Source organism: Dermacentor albipictus, chromosome 1 (genome assembly GCF_038994185.2).
Source record: "Dermacentor albipictus isolate Rhodes 1998 colony chromosome 1, USDA_Dalb.pri_finalv2, whole genome shotgun sequence".
In the NCBI taxonomy this organism is placed as follows: Eukaryota; Metazoa; Arthropoda; class Arachnida; order Ixodida; family Ixodidae; genus Dermacentor; species Dermacentor albipictus.
In genome coordinates, this window is record NC_091821.1 from 340,522,340 (window position 1) to 340,541,361 (window position 19,022).

At 47.6% G+C, this 19,022-nt stretch overlaps 1 protein-coding gene across 1 annotated transcript in view; it reads right to left on the bottom strand.

The window, feature by feature from the left end:
• Positions 1 to 6,781: 6,781 nt before the first annotated feature.
• LOC135902928 (uncharacterized) overlaps positions 6,782 to 19,022 on the bottom strand; it is a 31,223-nt gene continuing 18,982 nt past the window's right edge. The window contains exons 3-4 of the mRNA XM_065433588.2: positions 10,918 to 11,453; positions 6,782 to 8,887 (exon numbers count right to left, since the gene is read on the bottom strand). Of these exons, the coding sequence (XP_065289660.1) occupies positions 7,393 to 8,887; positions 10,918 to 11,414 (1,992 nt within the window). The 5' untranslated portion in view covers positions 11,415 to 11,453 and the 3' untranslated portion in view covers positions 6,782 to 7,392. The remainder of the gene's footprint in view (positions 8,888 to 10,917; positions 11,454 to 19,022) is intronic.

Below are 19,022 nucleotides of genomic sequence, written 5' to 3' on the forward strand. Positions count from 1 at the left end.
ACGATGCCTTTCAGCCTGAGTGTTGCTGAGCAATGCAGAGACACAAAGAGAGAGAGAGAGACAGACAGACAGACAAAGAACTTTATTAATGGTCCTGAGGAACCGGCGTTAGGGTACCCCCCTTTTCAGGGAGTCCCGAGAGAGAGAGAGGGAGGGAGGGAGGGAGGGAGGGAGGGAGGGAGGGAGGGAGGGAGGGACAGAGAGAGAGAGAGGGGGGGGGGGTCTCGTACTTAGGCGTCTCTCCCTGCTGGGTGGGCTCTCCTTATTCCGGTTGGAAGTACAGCATCGCGTCTAGCAGACGCCGTACTTCCCACGTATGTGTGTCCACAACGGCTAATCTTATTTCCGCTTTTGTCCTCGTCGAGCCGCTTCGCGCTCACCTCGTAATCGCGCTCTGACAGCGTCGAGAGCGAGGCGTTAGTCCTTAGTGATGCACTTGCGCCGCTGTGCGTGGGCTCCGTCGACCTAATGCGGATAAACACGGTGATCTGTATTCTAGCTGCTTCGCTATGTAGAAACACAGCTTCGTTGAATTAAATTATAGGGTCTTACGGGCCAAAACCGCGATCGGATCACGAGGCACGCCGTAGTGTGGGACTCCGGCATAATTTAGACCACCTGGGGTTCCTTAACGTGCGACTAAATCTAAGCACCAAGGGTGCTTTCGCATTTCGCCACCATTGAAATGCAGCAGCCGCAGCCGGGATTCGATCCCGCGACCTCGCGCTTAGCAGCGCGACACCATAGCCGCAAAGCCGCCGCGGCGGGTAATATTGTTACGGAAGGATGAGAGAAGAGAGAGCAAGAAGAAGATAGGAGACGCTGGATGCTGCGTGTTGTTGGCGGTCAGCCATCTTAGCTGTTCTGACTCATCTATATTGTAAATATAGTTTTTATATACTCGCAACATCCCCGTAACAATATTAAAAAGCGGCAGCAATACCTCAACTGTTGTGCAGTTCCTGCAATTAAACCCAAGTCAATCAACCAAGTTAGTCATTTATTACCAATTAAATAAATAAATGAGCACAAGGACAAATGCTATGTATTATTACTTAGATACTATATCACTTTCACTAAAGAATGCATTGGGCAGACCTCAGATAATAGCTGAATTGGGGAAAGTGTGCGCACGAGCCACTAATGGCCCCGCAAGCATTATTGGGAAAGGTGTGCATACGCCGCCGAAATTGGCATTGCGCGGTCGCTTTCCTCCTGCGCCCGTACGAGTATATGTGAGCGGTAATAATTCAAAGAAATTTTGCAAAGTGGCACATGCTACTTCCTAACTCGAATATCTTCTATGTCTAGCTGCGATGACCTCTCGCTTCTCTGCGATCGGTTTCCGTGAGTCATTGCTATTGGGCCAACTGAGCTGGGAAAGCACCTATTTTAATCCAAACACCCTGCGGCACAGAAAAAACATGGGTGGTGGCCAAAATTGACCTGCACATGGCAAACGAAATTAGGCTTCGGAAACGTGGTCGGGCAAGATGCAGATTGAATACTGCACTCAGCACATGCTCCACAAAGGCAGAGGTTTGGTAGGTAGATTTTTTCCTGTGAAATCGAGAGTTCGACGAACACTCGTCTGGTCGGGATTGCTCATCGTCAAAGGTAAAACGGACGCCGATGAAAAAAAAAATCAGTAAATACAAGCCATTTATTTCTCGTTTCAGTGCGAGATATAGAGGAGTTCGCGTCACACTTTCCCGCGCAATATTTTTTAAAAGCTAAACAAGACAATTCATTTCGCTGTCTGTTCGTCGTGCGGTAGTGTAAAGCGCTCCATTTCGCAACTTTGTCGTGCGCCGTGTCTGAGATTCAAAATGTATTTATTTTTCTTTTTTACTGAGCGACTCAGCTAATTTGTGCAAGTGCTCTGACGAAACATATTACTTAACTAAGATCGGTGGTTTAATGTCTAAGGAACGTAAGGAATAGGACCTTACGTAAGGAAAAACGTAAGGAATAGGACCTACTAGTTTTTTTTAAATGTAGTATAGCTGTTTAGAATCACTTTATATAATATTTTTCACTGCGTCTCCACAAATTGGATCCACGTCTGCAACTCCGCCTACCACCAGGGTTGCCACGAGCGGAAGCAACACTTCTGTGCCGCCTGTGGCTCGGCGTGGCATTCACGAACTCATATTCATTCCGCATTGGAATGGCCGACAGCCCTACTTGTGACACCTGCGGCTGCGAGGAGACGATTGAACACCTCCTTTGTGACTGTCCCCGTTACGCAGTGCGAAGAACAGTGCTCGTGACCACTCTCGCAAAACTGGACAATCGCCCCTTTACAGACGAAAAAGCTCTAGGACATTGGTCCAGACGGGCTTCGGCACTCAAGGCCTTAAGGGCTTTGTTGAAGTTTTTAAGGACATGCGAATTGTGCGACCGCATTTGAACGTTGTAGAGCGTAGTTTCGCGTTACTGTGTGAATTTTCTTTCTTTTTCTTTTTTTTTCTCTTCTTCTTCTTTCTCCTTTCATTCCCTTTACCCCTTTCCACAGCGCAGGGTAGCCAGCCGGTACTTACACTGACTAACCTCCCTGTCTTTCCTCTCCTTTGTCTCCTCCTCCTCCTTTCACTGCACTTCTGACCAAGGCGCTCAAATGAAAACGGCATCGCGAGCTACACACTTCCTCGTTTCGGTGGATCGCGGCACGCGAATTCGCCACATTTGGAGAACCAGGGCAATAATTTTGAACCTATAGTACAATGTTCTCTCATGAAAGAGACATAAATATAGGCAGAATTGTCTTTTTTCTTGTCTCTTTCTTTTTATTCCTTATTACTTAAATAAGAATGCATGTAGCACTCAACTTGCGAGCGACCAACGAGTGAGCAGCCTGGCCGTTTCTGAAACCCCGCGCCATATATGCGCTTCTCTCATAAGACCACTCTGGCAGCAGAAGAGCGATGAGCACCTTTCATTTTGGTGAACCGTGGTTTCTTCCACTTTTTACGCGATGTTCGACAACGCGACATGCCCCGAAGGAAGTTTCAAACGATGGAGGCGATATGTTTACGGCGGGCGACCACTCGGTGATATCCGCGCAGAATGCGCGATTTCTTTCAAATTTCTTGCATAGAGATGCGAATGTAAAGGCATGCGTACGTAATTCGTGAGGGGCCTCAAGAAAGAAGCGGCGCCTCGTTTCTTTTCGTTTCATACAATCCAACGTCGCTAACGCTGTCAACGGGCGGCGGGCACCAGGGCAAGCCTGCTCGCTCGATAGTACATATATTACTCAATAGTAGTACTATAGTACTACTATACTACTACTACTACTACTACTACTACTACTACTACTACTACTACTACTACTACTACTACTACTACTACAGTACTATAGTACTCGATAGTACATAGTACACCGTGCACGTGCCTGCGGGGTACTGTGGGCTTGTCTGAGAAAGGCAGGTTATAGGTCGCAGGGTTTAACGTCTCCAAACTGCTCAGTGGTTTATGAATGACGCCGTATGCAGAGGAGGGCTAGAGTTTAGCTTTGTCCATCTGGCGTTCTTCTTACGTGCACTTAATGCGCGCTATGCGCGAGCATTTCTTGTCTTTTTTTTTTATCCTTCCCGTAACGGAATACGGCCACTTCGGCCGCCGGTAATCGAACTCGCGACCTTGTGTTCAGAAGTTCTGCGCATAGCCACCGCGGCCCCTCGGCGCGCCCGCAAAGTGTTAAACAGACCACTGCGATGAGTGCGGAGAAGGTTGTCTATATACGATTGATGGTGCACATTTTTGAAGAGAACTGTTTATGCGGGACAACATGCGAGAAACTAAGGAGGAATAGCGCTCACTGGGGGCTCGTTTATTCGGCGAGTAAGTAGCGCCGTCATTATACCCCCTATATACAAAAGCGCACGATCGAACATCGAAGGAAAAGTATGCGCTATCACTGAACTTAACGAATACCGCCGTGAGGGTGTGTACTGTTGTTTTTAATTGTAATTGCCAGTTTCGACGCCGATACACGCTTTGGGTCAAAATTTCGAGATTCGCCGGGGACAGTATGCAGGCCGGTGATAGTTGCCAGCGGCCATGCAGTCAGCCCCGACAAACGTTGGTTTAGAGAGCCTGCAAAGCTTATGCAGAGATCTTGTAATCTAATTTGCTTCAGAGACACTTTTTTTTTATTTCGGCTCTGCGCATAATCAGCAGACACCTTTTCCATGTGCGACAGTTATTAATGTATAACTGCAACTCCATACTCTTCCGTGCACCCTTATGGAAAAGTGTCCCCGAGATATCTGGAATTACGGAAATGCAATATCTGGGCTTATAGCCACAGCTAATGCGCAATGTTAGGCTCGCATACATAGCGCATTGATTACACTGAAAACACAATATCTGTGGCCGAGGAGATGAGTCGCTGAAGTATGCCCTCAATAAGCGGAACACTACACACGCGTGAAATTCTCGATTCGCTAACAGCCCTCAGATAGCAGCAATCAAATAAGTAGCGCGTGCCACGCAAAACGCACAGGCATTACGTGTCGCTGGCGGTCCATATCCGCGCACTCTTGTTTATTTAGGTTCTCGCTTACTCCCTAATTCGACCATGTGCTCACTGCAGCCAATACGTCAGTCTTTACGCCACTTTCTCACATCATCGTAATCGTCATCTCAAAACGGTCAGAAATCAACAGACGACTCCACAGACATTCTCGGCAGGCTGGAATGAAGCCACTGCTGTGCCTGATTGCACGGAAAAAAACTGTAGGAAAGAAAGTACTGTTGACAAAGTAGCGAGCGGGTAGCTGCGACAGGCTTTCAGACACGTCGTAAGAGGGTACGCGCCACGGAAGCAAGCTTCTACGGAGACATCGGAGTCTTGAGCACGGTCCGAGAATGGCGCACTAACTTCCCGGCTGACTCTCCGCTTTGTTTCTTTCTTTAATCCCTTCCCTCCTTGTACGTAACGGTGTCACCGTGCGTGCAGGAGAGCGGCACTTTCCCGCAAAACTCAGTGACGAGGCATGCTGGGAACGGACCGTACAATTACCACGCTCTACCAAACTATACCGCGCAATGTTTGGCACCATCGTCACTTCCAGAGCGATCTCTCTCTCTCTCTCCGACTCTCAATTTCCCCCTTTCCCTCGCAAGCTTCCCGGTCGGAATCGCGTAATTAGTTTTGCCAGGCAATTCAATTACTCGCTCGTTTTCTTCGCAAGCTGCGAGGCCAGCCCGCTCGCTTGCTCGCTGCAACCGCGCTCCGCTCGCGTGCGCATGCGCATTGCGCGTCATCGGAAGACGACGACGAGAGACCGCGAAACGAGTGCGGACGATTTGCGCCGCGCGGCGCACGGCCGTACACGTCGTGTCGGCGCGTTCGGCGACGGGAAAAGAGAATTAAAATTAAATTATGGGGTTTTACGTGCCAAAACCACTTTCTGATTATGAGGCACGCCGTAGTGGAGGACTCCGGAAATTTCGACCACCTGGGGTTCTTTAACGTGCACCTAAATCTAAGTACACGGGTGTTTTCGCATTTCGCCCCCATCGAAATGCGGCCGCCATGGCCGGGATTCGATCCCGCGACCTCGTGCGCAGCAGCCTAACACCATAGCCACTGAGCAACCACGGCGGGTGGGAAAAGAGACTCCGGCGGACCAAATCCCGATGGCCCGCCCAACCCACACCGCCGCCGTCGCGTTGCAGAGATGGAGTGCGGAGAGCTCGGATTGCTTCGGTCGCTTTGTTCCTTCTGCTCTCCGTTTCGTTCTTTTCGCTCTTTTTGGCCGGAAAAGTCGTAGATTCCTCTTCCCGACTCGAGGGCGTCCATCGATCGCGACGCAATTAGGCTCTGCCGTGTGTGGCTGCGTGGCGCTGCCCTGCTGCTCCACTCCTCTGAGCGGGGAAGCAACGGGGGGTGCCTGCCTGCCTGCCTGCCTGCCTAAGCCTTATAATGATAATGCCGAGCAGCTTAGCGGTGCGGCCGCGCTCCGGAAAGGTAAAACGGCGTGCCTGGCCCCACTGTAGTGAAAGCTGCTTGCTGTTCTTTAAGTCTTGGCATTTTTCTGTCTTTTTTTCCTCCTTCTTCGTCTTCTTCATTCTTTCTTTTTTTTTTGCGTGCACAGAGCTTCGAGTCGTTCTTCTGACTTTAACATTAGTTAATAAGGGGAGGCGCTCTGGTTTTGCTCACCATCTTCAGTGTGGCGTGGATAGCGCCGCTTTCCGAATTTTTCTTTGCCCTTCTGTGCGTGCGGTTCGTTACGGACGCGAACGGAATGCGCAATTTCCTGCAGTTTTTCATTTTATTTCGGCCTGCATGTTTTGCATAATCATTCATAAACGGCCGGACACACCTTGTCGGAGGAAGCCTTCTGGCATTTCTTTTTCTTTTCTGCTTCGGATATGTGTATATTGTGTTTCCCTTTTATTAAGAGGTGTTTTATGCATACACGGGAAAGGAAGTGGGAGGGGAGGGAGGGAAGGTGCACGCTACTCGTTCTATCCAGTTCCGTCGTACTCTGTAGCACGGAAATACAAGTATTTAACTTAGGTGATCACGGAGATACAGCTTCATTACTACGTGTGAGTTCTAACGGCACCGCATTTGATCTTAGACGCTCTTGTTTTCTCTAAGTGTAGACAGCTGGGCTAGTTGGTAGTGAATAGCATTATGAAACATCATCCCAGCGCACAAACAAACACGGACGAGCAGAGAACAAATGGCATTATTGTTCTCTTTCTCTGCTCATACGAGCTTGTTTTCTCGCTGGTGGACAAAGTACCAGGAAGCAAATAATTAAGGAAAACGGATGTGCGGGTTATACTGGCATACTGTAAGCCCTCGTGGGGTAAGCCTCGTGCACCATCCTTTAGCCCGGTTTATTCTTTCTCTTTCCATCCTATTGCGATAGCAATTATGCGGACACTCGAGGCGTATCGAGCAGTCACTGTCGCCGCCGTGTTGTCCTGTGCGCGACTGCGCATGCGCGATACGCAATGACCAGCTGCTGCTGTTTATGCCGATGGAAGACAACCTTGACCGGTGATGATAGCCTCAGGAAACGGGGCACAGGGTCGCTACAAGGGCAAGAGCGCCAAATGGTGATTCCAGAAAAGCTGACGACTGTGCGCCCTGAAACAAACCCTAGAAACGTGCATCTGGATCTTGTGTGTTATCCGTAAGGGAAAAGGGGGTGGGAAGGGGGGCGGTCTTTATTGTGTTAACACATCGCGGTGCTGTTCATGGTTTCTTGTGGTGAAAGCTACCCTGCAAAATCAAAATATATATGAATGAAGTTAAGTTTCAAGAACAAAAGAATCGAACAGGAACTGAAGGCGGAACTGAAGACACGCACTCGCAAGCAGAGGGCCCGGCGACCTCCTTTTGCTGCCGGTCACAGCGCGTCACAGTCACTCTGAGATACAGTTTTTCTTCGATGAGGTGATGATGGTTTGGGAAGTTCCGCGGCTGCCCCTGACTGCTACTTTCTGCCGGCCTGCAATCGACTCCCAAAAATAGCGGTAGTCCTTGAAAGCAACGAAAAGGTACAGCCCTTGTAGTCCGACGAGAACGTTCACTACAACGTCTATCTCGGCGAAAGGCAGAAACGTGCCTAAGAAGGCAACCGCCCATGCGGCTCCCATGATGAGCGCGAGGCGGCAAAACAGCGCCATGCGGGTGCGATGCCGTTTGCGCTCACAGTCCGCGCTGGCACCCGCTTCTTCTCCCTCTCGAGTGCCAGCAGCGTTGGACGCGATGTCACGGATGTAGAAGACAGTCTTAAGGTACACAAAGAGGGAGAAGAGTGTGAGCGTTGCCATGGGAACCAAGAAGTACACGACCAAACCCCACAGGGTGCCAATCCAGCAAGCCACGGTTCCATAGCTGGGCGACACCACGGAACCCGGAGCCAGCCAGTGCACGAGCAGAGCTGCGGCGACAACGAGCAGCGGTAGACACCAGGACAGCGTGGCGTAGAAAGCCAGAGTCCTATTGCGAGTAGAGGAGAGCTTGACGGAAGTGATGTTACTGCAGATGTCGTAAGACAGCACGCCAGTCCAGCAGAAGGTCGACAGGAAGCCGTAGTGGACGAGCACGGCGATGGCCACGCACGGCACTCCTTGCACGTCGACAAGGCTTGTGAGCAAGTACAGCAGCTGGGTGACCAGCAGCGTGACCGATAGACACAGAGTACACTTGGACGAGAAGCTTCGGGACCCTTTGTAGGCGCAGAAGACGAGGACCTTGCACGCGAGACAGCATACAGACAGGGACATGCAGAAGACCGTCACGTAGTTGTAGACGTTGTACGTGCTTGGCAGAGCATCGGCATCGTGGCCGCCAGGGTGAGCAGGTGGTGTTCCGTTGGCGACTCTGTTTCCACGACGCAGCATTAGCGGGCCATTTTTCTTCGGCATCGGGGCGTCCCTGATGTAGCAGTGGCCGTTGTGTTGGGCGTAACAGGTTGGAGTGCTAACCACGGGCTTGAATAAGGCGGCCAGGTTTGGAGGGCGCGCATCAGCGGGTCTCTTGTGTCCGGCTGGGCGCCTGCGCCCTGCTACGGTGAAGTTGGCCACGTGCCTCGTTTTGCTGCAAGACAGTCGTGACACGTTGGCGCCGCAGCATGTGGCACAGTATACATTCCGATAGACCAGTGAGTAGGGATCTCCCGCGTCGCTGACGGGTGCGTAGTATGTTTTGCATTTGTCCGAGATGTGTTCGGCGACAGGTTGATCGCACAAGTCTTCAGGTTGGTCAGTGACGCAGGGTCTCAGGTACAACTGCGGCTCGCCGCTCAGAAACTGAGGCAGGGAGACCCGGACAGGTTTCCTCGGTCCGAGAAAAGTGGCGTTCCAGAAGGTGGCGTTCGCGACGTCGTTGTTGCAGAGCGCGCAGAAACCATTCCTGGAATGATGGCACAAGATTACGTAGAATTAGATCCAAACTTGCTATGTTAAAGCAAAGAATGAGATTAAGTGAGCCTAATAAATTAGAAAGCGCCATAGAAGGGAACTGGCGTTCCGACAAAAATGTACAATAAAAATATGGTTGTCAAAGTGGCTTGACAATGACAAGTCCCCTTTTCGAAACAATGGCCTGTCTTACTGAAATAGTTCGTTAATTTTATTCACTCATAAGTACACGTTACAGAGCCCCTTACAGAGAATTGCGTTAGGAGCCATTACAGAACATATATATATATGTTAAGATCAAAAAACATAAACGCATTAATCAAATCAAATAACGATTACAGTGAGACCAAAAACTTAACAATGTGCACTACAGAAGCAAGGCAGCAACAATAGTCGTTAAAATTGAAAATACGCCTTAAAGGGAACAGAAATTCAAGTCATAAATCAAAGTAAACAGTGCTACGGAGACTAAAAATAAATCACAAAAGACATCTTTCACGTAAAAAGGAAAAAAGAAATCGGCAGCCTGTTACACTCCTCCAACGCATGAAGGCGAAAGCCGGCTGCACACGTGGTAATGCCTTAAGTTATCCGATCGGAGGGGCCAGACTTCTTGCAAGACATAGCAAGCTGCAGTGTGAAGTAAGCGTATTGCGCTGTAGGTCGCTTTCCTCCACGGCACATACGAGCCCCTAATGCACTATCTGAAGGTTATTTCGTTCTTCATTTCTTTCGTTTTTTTTTCTCTCTTTGTTCTCTCTTTGTTTTGTTCTTTATTTAGTTCCTTCTTTCGTTGTTTCTTTCATTTTCGTTTCTTCTTTCATATTCAGTCATTGCATCTTTGCTTGCTTACGGGGGTATTCCTGATGTTGATGCTTCCTTTCTTTCTTTCCTTCGTTCTTTTTTTTTTTCGTGTCTTCATTCATATTCAGCAATTGCAGCTTTGCTTGCTTACGGGGGTATGAGCCATTACTGATGATGGTATCTTTTGTACCACTCGTCAACTTTTTTTCAACCACTCTACTTCATGATGACATTTTTTTTTTTTTGACCACTCGACTAGACGCCGCTTTTTAAGCCATTTAAGGCTTTGGCCTTAAAGGACGGACATGTTGGCAACAGTGATATAGTACAGAGGAGCAACAGCAGCAACAGGCAAGGGAGATAGGAAATGCGGCAAATCCGAAACATCACATTTGCCGAAACGAAACAGCGCGGTTAGTTTATGGTTATATAATTGCGCAATACTGGCTCCAGGTTGCACCAGCTAGTCACATGAACACCTGTAAGCAGAGGCGTGGTCATGAAGTCATAGATAGGAAGCGCATTTTCGTACATAAATCAGCAAAGAATCATTGAAACTTTAAATGTCCTGGAATGAACTGTAAACTTACAGGGATGGCGCCAGCGGTCACTCAAATTTACCACGAGGACCTGTCAGGTTTTCTCTTATTTATTGCTCACTGGCACTAAGCGACAGTGTTGAACTGTTTCATAGAATGAGTCAATCCAGTATACCATTTAAATGAGTCATTATGCAATTGCGCAATGAAACAATATTACCTAAATATCCTCGATGTAGCAAATATACGTCAGCGTGCATCATTATTCTAATAAAGCAAATACCTTTTCAGAAGCGTTCGGCTTTTCGCTTACATGGCAGTTAGTTCATACACAATTGGTTTTTCTATAAACTTGCATCAAATGTGCCGGAATAAGCTTCAATAAAGCCACAAATAATGATGTGCAATCAAGTAGCTCCTTGAAAGATGTAACTAAAAGAACGCCCCGTCACTGGGATATTGACATCAGCGTCCACTGCTCCTGCGCGAACCAGCGTAGACGGCACGATGGCAGCGCTAATGCGAAAGCTGCGGGAGATATCTCGGGTAGTTTCTGCGATCAATCTTGGCCCCAGGGATTTCTCGCTGCCTACGACATCGGATATCAGAGAAGTGAAGTAACTAGCTGAGGCCCGAAGACGACTTGTTCGGAGCAAAGCAGATAGATAACCCGGCTCACCTGTAAGTGACATGATTGATGCTTGTCACCGGGATGTGATAGAAGGTCTCGTTAAACGACTCCGCGCTCTCGCAGGCTTCCCTCACTTTGTCAGGCGGCCACGAGGACGGGCAACCAACTACCATGTAGACGTACTTTAGCAGCAGAGATGAGAGTTGAACCGGCACACAGGAGATTTCCGGAAATTCAGCCTCGTCCTCAGGGGTGAACTCCATGTCCCAGCAGCAGTCCCTGTACACTCTGCAATTCGGCGCGCACGAACAGGTGACAACGTAGGTCCCAGGCTCGCAGCTAAGCAGTTCGTCAGAGCAGCCGTGCATGTCTACCGGACACCGCATGAGTGACTTGAACGCGGCGTCCGGAATGTCCTCGTAGGTTTCCCGGGAAACCGTCCAAGGCGAGGTGGCGTTGCAGTCTCCCGCGAAAACTGGACTGGACGTCAAAAGTGTCATTGCCCGCATGCGAAGCAACCACGCCATCAACGGGCCTCGCCTCATCCTTATTCAGGCGATGTCCTCCACCATAACTCGTCTCATCTGAAACACAAAACATGGTGAAGTATGAGGTACCCGCGCTTTATGTAAGAAGCTGTCTCTCTTTCATAAATTGCACTTTTCTTAACTGAGGCGTGCAGAAGTGATGTGAGTAGAGTATTGCATTGATATGACGCATCCGAATCATTTATCAAACCATTTGTATCAAGGCACTGTTTCTGAAGTTACAGCTATTGCCACGAATTCGAATAGAAAGAAAATTGTTGTAAAGGAAATAAGTGCTTGGCAGCGTATGACAGTCAAGGGACTTATATTGGCATAAGCCCTCAGGATGCTTCAGATGCAAAACAATAAGCATCGCGAGCCTCGGGAGACTATAACAGATAGCAGTAGTCACGCTCTCCTTACCATCACTTCACCATCGGCTCCACTAATGTTCCGTGCTCGTTGCGACACCGAAATTACTTACTGTTGATGAAAAACTTGCACCTCCCATCATTCGTGTTATGCGAAGTCTGCTGAAAACTTCCGCTATGGCTGTCCCTTGGAAATCTCCGCTAAAGCTCACTCAGTACTGCATGAACTTTTTCAGCTCTGCATAGAAACTATGCAGCCCTGCGCGATGTGAGCGCCGATTGGATCCCAACGCTGGGTACCATCGTTGCCCCAGGCAAGAAATATACACCGAAAAGAGAGAGAACATTCAAGCAACGAGAAGGTGGTGGTCGCCTCTGTGTGACTGATGTCTTTTCAGATGAAAACGATAAAAGCAAATACACAATAATATCGCAGTACTAGACGACCGGTGCACAATTGGCGGCCAGCGTCAAAGATTGCGTTCAGTCCAGCGGATGGCAGGATGTCAAGTCTCTGACCGCCTTTGAGAGCTATTTCACCGAAGGTGCATTATTCGTCCATACAAGCGCTGCTATTAGCACGCCGGTGCTATCTGGTGTTTGTGCAGCCCCACACGTGTTTACTGTTAATGCCTCTTTCCCTCTCTCCTCCATTAGTCCCTCGAAGACCCTTACACACGTGTAAGCATAGCAAACGGGACGCGTGCCGGGTTGGTCGACCTCCCTGCCCTTTCTTTCTATCGCTTCTCCCTCTCCCTCTCTCTCTCTCTCTTTCTCTCTCTCTCCAGCTGGTGGTGGGTTTTGTTGACCGTGCATGTGGCCAACCATTGAAATCGGCACAGGGCTTCGAGTCCCTCTGCGGCCGGTGCTTAAGAGGGACAAAAATACGATGCCGCGTGGTTCTCGCACAACGGCCTCGACACGGATATGTGAGAATCGGCCCAGATAACCGCTATTTAGAGGCCGGAAGAGGATCCAGAACGACAAAGCAATCGCTGTGCCCGAGAACGCGCGCTCCAGTATTGCTGATACACGTTCAATCAAATGCAGTCATGTAGTGCCACTTTAAAAATAAAAAAAAAGCTTACGCACCGGCCGCAGTAGCTTAGGGGCTGTAATGTTGCGCTGCTGAGCATGAATTCGCGAGTTCGATCCTGGTCCAAGTGTTAGAAATAATCTGGAGTCGCACACTACAGCATGCCTCTTAATCAGATCGTAGTTTTAGTACGCAAAACTACTGAATTTATTCACCTTAATTTCTGTTTAAAGCGGTACCTTTCTTTGCCTAGCCCACCCCAGTTTCGTCTTCGCCTTTCGTCTTTTTTAGACTTTAGTCATTTCGTCTTTCGTCATTTCTTTACCCTATACCGCCAGAACACCCTCTGCAAAACCAAACCGCGAGCACGATTTCAAAACTATACCGCGATACCACCCGCTATCTGCAACGTAAGTTCCGCGTGTAAGCATTCTAATGCGCGAATATGTTGTGTATTTGGTTAAGTCATTTCGGTATTCCTATTTCGCATACACCCTCTGCAGCACAATACGTTTCACGTACGCCCTGCGGCTGAGTCTACCCGATACACTCTATCCGATATTTCATCTTCCGTTCTTTTGCTTTCTTTTGCTTTCCTGCAAAGCCAAATGAAACTGCCGGAAGTGTATTGCTTTCGATTCTTCTATGTCGTACCTTCAGGTGAGCCCGCGTGTATGCTTTTTCAGAAGCTGAACTATCTCTATTCCCGAGGGAAAGTCTCGATGTCCCCCCTCATAACTCCACCTGCCGGTCTCGTCGACACTAGAGAAATGATAGGGACTCTATGTTTATGCCGCATCTTTTCTGTTTTAAATGATGAAAAAAAAACACACACACAAAACGCACTATGTTATAAGAATTCAGGCCAATTTTAAGCGGGGACACAGTTTACTGATATCTCATTATACAGGTCTTTTTCCTTACTCCAAAAACTCGTTTTAATCCTATAAATGTTGCTCCAGTTACGTCACTACAGACGAATTTTAAGCCCAAACAAAAACGACCTGTACGAAAAAGTACGCAAAGCAATTCATTGACGAAAAAAACAAACAAATTGCATTATTTAACTTCCTAGTCACCAACATTAGGGCGCATGTGCGCATTGGGAAGTTCAAGTGAATCTTCATGAAAGCCTGGTTCCATGTGTCTATATTTCCAAATGACCATGTAGACACAAGGATAGCTAACCTCGAATTATTCGTTCAATTTACCTGATTACACAGGCGGCACCTTGATATGTGGCTCTCGGTCAGAGAGCCGCGTTGTATTATTGCAATTATTTTAAGTAGTGAATGAATTGCTTTGATTTTTCTTGCAGTTCATGTCCCCCACGGAGATAAATAATATATAGTGACGTGAACGGAGTAACCTTGGTGTGCTTCTAAATAAAATATAAGTGTTAGAAGTTCCGTTTCTTGCCATTTGCGCTTTGCTTTTGTGTACTTAGCTTATAGCATGTTGTAATACTCCTCCAACTCCTGCCTAAGGCCTCAAAATTAGGCCGGTGGTATGTAATAAATGAAGATACAATAAATAAATAAAGTAAACAGAACACTCACTCATATTGTAGTATGCCTTTCACGTTTGCTGGGTACACGGTATTCATCAAATCTTTCTGTGGTTTCTCTTCTGTTTTCGATTTTTTTTCTCTCGCTTTCTATTTTCCATGCCAGTGCGGTTGACACCTAGTATTCAATAATAGCGCTTGGAAGGATAGGAATACACAAGGGGGCGTGTTTTGTTATGGAGACCCTAACGGTACAGCTCAAGGTGAATGCCTGAGATAAAAAGAGCATGTATAGAAACAAAATCCTGAGCCATGCCTTTCTGTGAAGGTGGCTGACCAGCGATGCTGTTTAGCACACGACACGGAGGTGACACGTAATTTGGAACATAGGTACTAACTCATTTATTGTCTTGATGGGGGGTCATTGTCACGAAAGGTACGCACACTCATTTGTTGCCTTGATCGGTGGTCATTATTTTACTCGCAACTGCAATCACATTCTTTCATAATGTGAAATCGATACACGTACGCCATTGGGTGGTCGGTTGGGCGGGATCGGTGTGGCATCGCAAGGGATATGTCTGCAACACGGAATGCGTAAACCGCTCCCTTTTCGGTGCCGGCACATCCACATTGAAATCCCTGGCTTCGAAAACAGTGGTAGTTTCATCGCAGCTAATTCACGCGAAGTTAGTAGCCATGAACCTTACAGGATTATGATGGATGGACGGATAGAAAAAACTTTATTATGATCCCTTAGGTCACGCTAGTTTCCCAGCCCGAAGCGAGCCGCTGCCACGTTGGGACCGAAAGGCCAAGCATTTCGGCCGCTTCGCGGGTCCGTTGTACTGCCCATATTACGGGACTATGAGTCATTGCATTTTTTGCTTGATTACGGGGGTATGAGCCATTGATGATGACAGTTTTCGACATGCTGTTCTGTATGTTCTGTTCTGTATGGACAGGCTCACCAGATACAACGACATAACCAATGCATATTTGAAAGCCAGAGGGACATACCCACAGCCGAGTCCCAAATTGAACAGGAGGCAGGCCGTAGCCTGGAGACAACTCCAGACAAACAGCTTCCCTAATCCATTCCGTGTGAGACGTATCTTCCCAAACAAGCATCAGTACGACACGTGCAAATTGTGCCAGGAACGACCAGCAAAACTCAAACACATGCTGTGGGAGTGCAACGTAGCTATAGGAGGGATGGCAGTTACTCCGGTGACCCTGTCGTCGAGGTGGGCCGCCGCTCTGCGCAGCTCAGACCTCGGAATCCGGACCTGGGCAGTCCAGCAAGCCCGTGAGGCGGCGTTGAGGCAGGGCCTTGACGTTCCCCCGTGGGAGACCTGAGCCCGGATCGCGTTAAACCTTGCCGGACGTACAAGAAAGTTGTATCCATCCATCCATCCATTCTGTATGTTATATATGTGCATAATTTTAAAGAATTTAAGCACTGTTCGCTTCACTTTGCTGGGTGCTTTTATCCTCTGGCTTACGGGCACGGCGAAATATTCTGTAGAAACGGGAGTATGAATGCTTACGGGGTTATGAGCCATTGATGACGATAGTTCTTGTTCGCGGAGAACAAAAATGCACGGAACCCTAGCCATATACAGCTTCGCTGTAGAAGGGAGGATAACGAGAGGTACTTCTTGTTGGCTACTCTGCACAGGGGAGACGAGATAAGGAGATAGAAAGAGGTGGAGAAAGAAGAGCGCAAGCAAAGTAAGTCGCGTACACTATCCAGTGTACATTAATATGCAGGTCCATGGAAATCATGGAGCTGATGGCTGCAGTGTTCCGCGGCAAAAGAAGAGCTATCGGCGCCCACTTAGTTTTCCGGGCGTGTCTTTCTCCAGATTATGGACGAAGCTTGTGGTTGTTTAGCTTCGCCGACCTGACAAGGACTGGTGCATTCAGTGAGACAAGTGGTCGCATTTGTTTTTCAACAATAAGCAACGGGTGGGGGGGGGGGGGGGGAGGAGTTTAGAAACCCCTTTACTCACTCTCTTCTTTTTTGCTCTTCCTGTTCTTTATTTATTTTATTTATTTACTTAGTTGTTTAACCATAGCGTCATTCGGCATTAGAGCAGGGCAGAAAGGGGGGATAAATTGTCTAACATTTACGAAAAAAAAATTTTTGATGAGCACTGCGGCAGTAGTGAACATTGCACTTACTGCCCGTTCCTGTTTACTGCACAAAGCCATTAGCTTTATTTCCAAGCAGATACATTGGGAGTAACGAAATGTCCTAGGCGCGAGGAACAAACATGACAGAAAAGATTTACAAGAGGACGGAGAGTTGAAGTAATCAGGCCCGGGCGTAACCAGGGGGCGGGCTGGGGGCTCCCGACACCTTCCGAAATCATTGCTGCGGAGGTATACTGCTCAGCACAATATACATGATTGCCATTATGTTATATGAACATGTCAGTATATATGTGTTATATGTTTATACTAGCTTACGAGTATGTTAAAGGTGGGCTTAATTCAAACGCGAAAATGAGTGAGTAGAAGTCTTTGAAGGGGATCACTGTTGTCCTCGCAAAAATCTTCCCGAAAGTAACTGCTGGGTGCGGCCCTGGAAGTAATCAACAGTTCTCGAACAAGGAGTGTTTCCTGATGGAATCAATGTTTTGACAAGGGGACTTGTTTTCCCCGGACCAAGGCAAGTTTCATTATAGAAACAATTGCTGTACCCGGAGACATCCCTTGTTCGACTACTGTTGATTATCACACTGTAGGGAGCAGTGTGATAGGTTGTGTGGACGCGAAATTCCCCTATAGCAAAGGCAATATTCCAGGGACTCGTCTTTCCGCTAATTTGTGTTGCTCGATTGAACTACTTTGTGTATTTCGAACTTAATTAACGTTATCGAAGTTCATTTGGGCGTTCATCCACTTGACGCACAAGCCATCTGCCTATTCGAAAAAAGAAAGAAGATGTAAGTCGATTTAACCTCTAGTTGTCGTCGATCAAAGACATTGTCTTCCTGAGTGAGTTGTGGGTGAGATTTGGGTTTAGGAACCATGTAAATTATTGTGTAATTATTGGGTAATTATTCTGTAAACTATACGGCTTTCATTGATTACGAGAAAGCGTTTGATTCTGTCGAAACCTCAGCAGTCATGGAAGCATTACGGAATCAGGGTGTAGACGAGCCGTATGTAAAAATACTGAAAGATATCTATAGCGGCTCCACAGCCACCGTAGTCCTCCATAAAGAAATCAACAAAATCCCAATAAAGAAAGGCGTCAGACAGGGAGATATGATCTCTCCAATGCTATTCACAGCGTGTTTACAGGAGGTATTCGGAGACCTGGATTGGGAAGAATTGGGGATAAAAGTTAATGGAGAATACCTTAGTAACTTGCGATTCGCTGATGATATTGCCTTGCTTAGTAACTCAGGGGAACAATTGCAATGCATGCTCACTGACCTGGAGAGACAAAGCAGAAGAGCGGGTCTAAAAATTAATCTGCAGAAAACTAAAGTAATGTTTAACAGTCTAGGAAGATAACAGCAATTTACAATAGGCAGCGAGGCACTGGAAGTAGTAAGGGAATACATCTACTTAGGGCAGGTAGTGACGGCAGATCCGGATCATGAGACGGAAATAATCAGAAGAATAAGAATGCGCTGGGGTGCGTTTGGCAGGCATTCTCAGATCATGAACAGCAGGTTGCCATTATCCTTCAAGAGGAAAGTGTATAATAGCTGTGTCTTACCATTACTCACCTACGGGGCAGAAACCTGGAGGCTCACGAAAAGGGTTCTACTCAATTTGAGGACGACGCAACGAGCTATGGAAAGAAGAATGATAGGTGTAACGTTAAGGGATTAGAAAAGAGCAGATTGGGTGAGGCAACAAACGCGGGTAAACGGCATCTTAGTTGAAATCAAGAAAAAGAAATGGGCATGGGCAGGACATGTAATGAGGAGGGAGGATAACCGATGGTCATTAAGGGTTACGGACTGGATCCCAAGGGAAGGGAAACGTAGCAGGGGGCGGCAGAAAGTTAGGTGGGCGGATGAGATTAAAAAGTTTGCAGAGACGGCATGGCCACAATTAGTACATGACCGGGGTTGTTGGAGAAATATGGGAGAGGCCTTTGCCCTGCAGTGGGCGTAGCCAGGCTGATTATTATTATTATTATTATTATTATTATTATTATTATTATTATTATTATTATTATTATTATTATTATTATTATTATTATTATTATTATTATTATTATTATTATTATTATTATTATTATTATTATTATGAAATTATTGTGGAGTCGAGCTTCCCGCTGTGGGGGAGTCTCGGCAGTTTTTCGTGCCCACTGAGCCTCCCTGACATTCCGAAGCTGCCTATCCCTCGGGAGTTTCAGCAGCTCACCGCATAGCGGCGTCTAGCAACCTCTGTCACGTTTGTTCTACCGCTCCTCAACGCCCGCTTCGGTCAGCACTCTGTTCGGGCGCGCCATGGCAATGCCAAGACGAGTAGCCAGCGAGCGAGTGCCAGACTCGTTCAACGCCAATCCCCCGATGTGGCGTTGAATGAAAAGAGGGGGTAACTCGCTAAGGAAGGCATTGTTTTTAATATGGCTGGACTCCAGACCGTTTTTTTTCAATCTAAAATACTGGCACCACGGACATGTCCGTCTCTGGCGCAAAAATAAAAAAAAAAACGCTATTCGCGCGCTATAGCTCAGT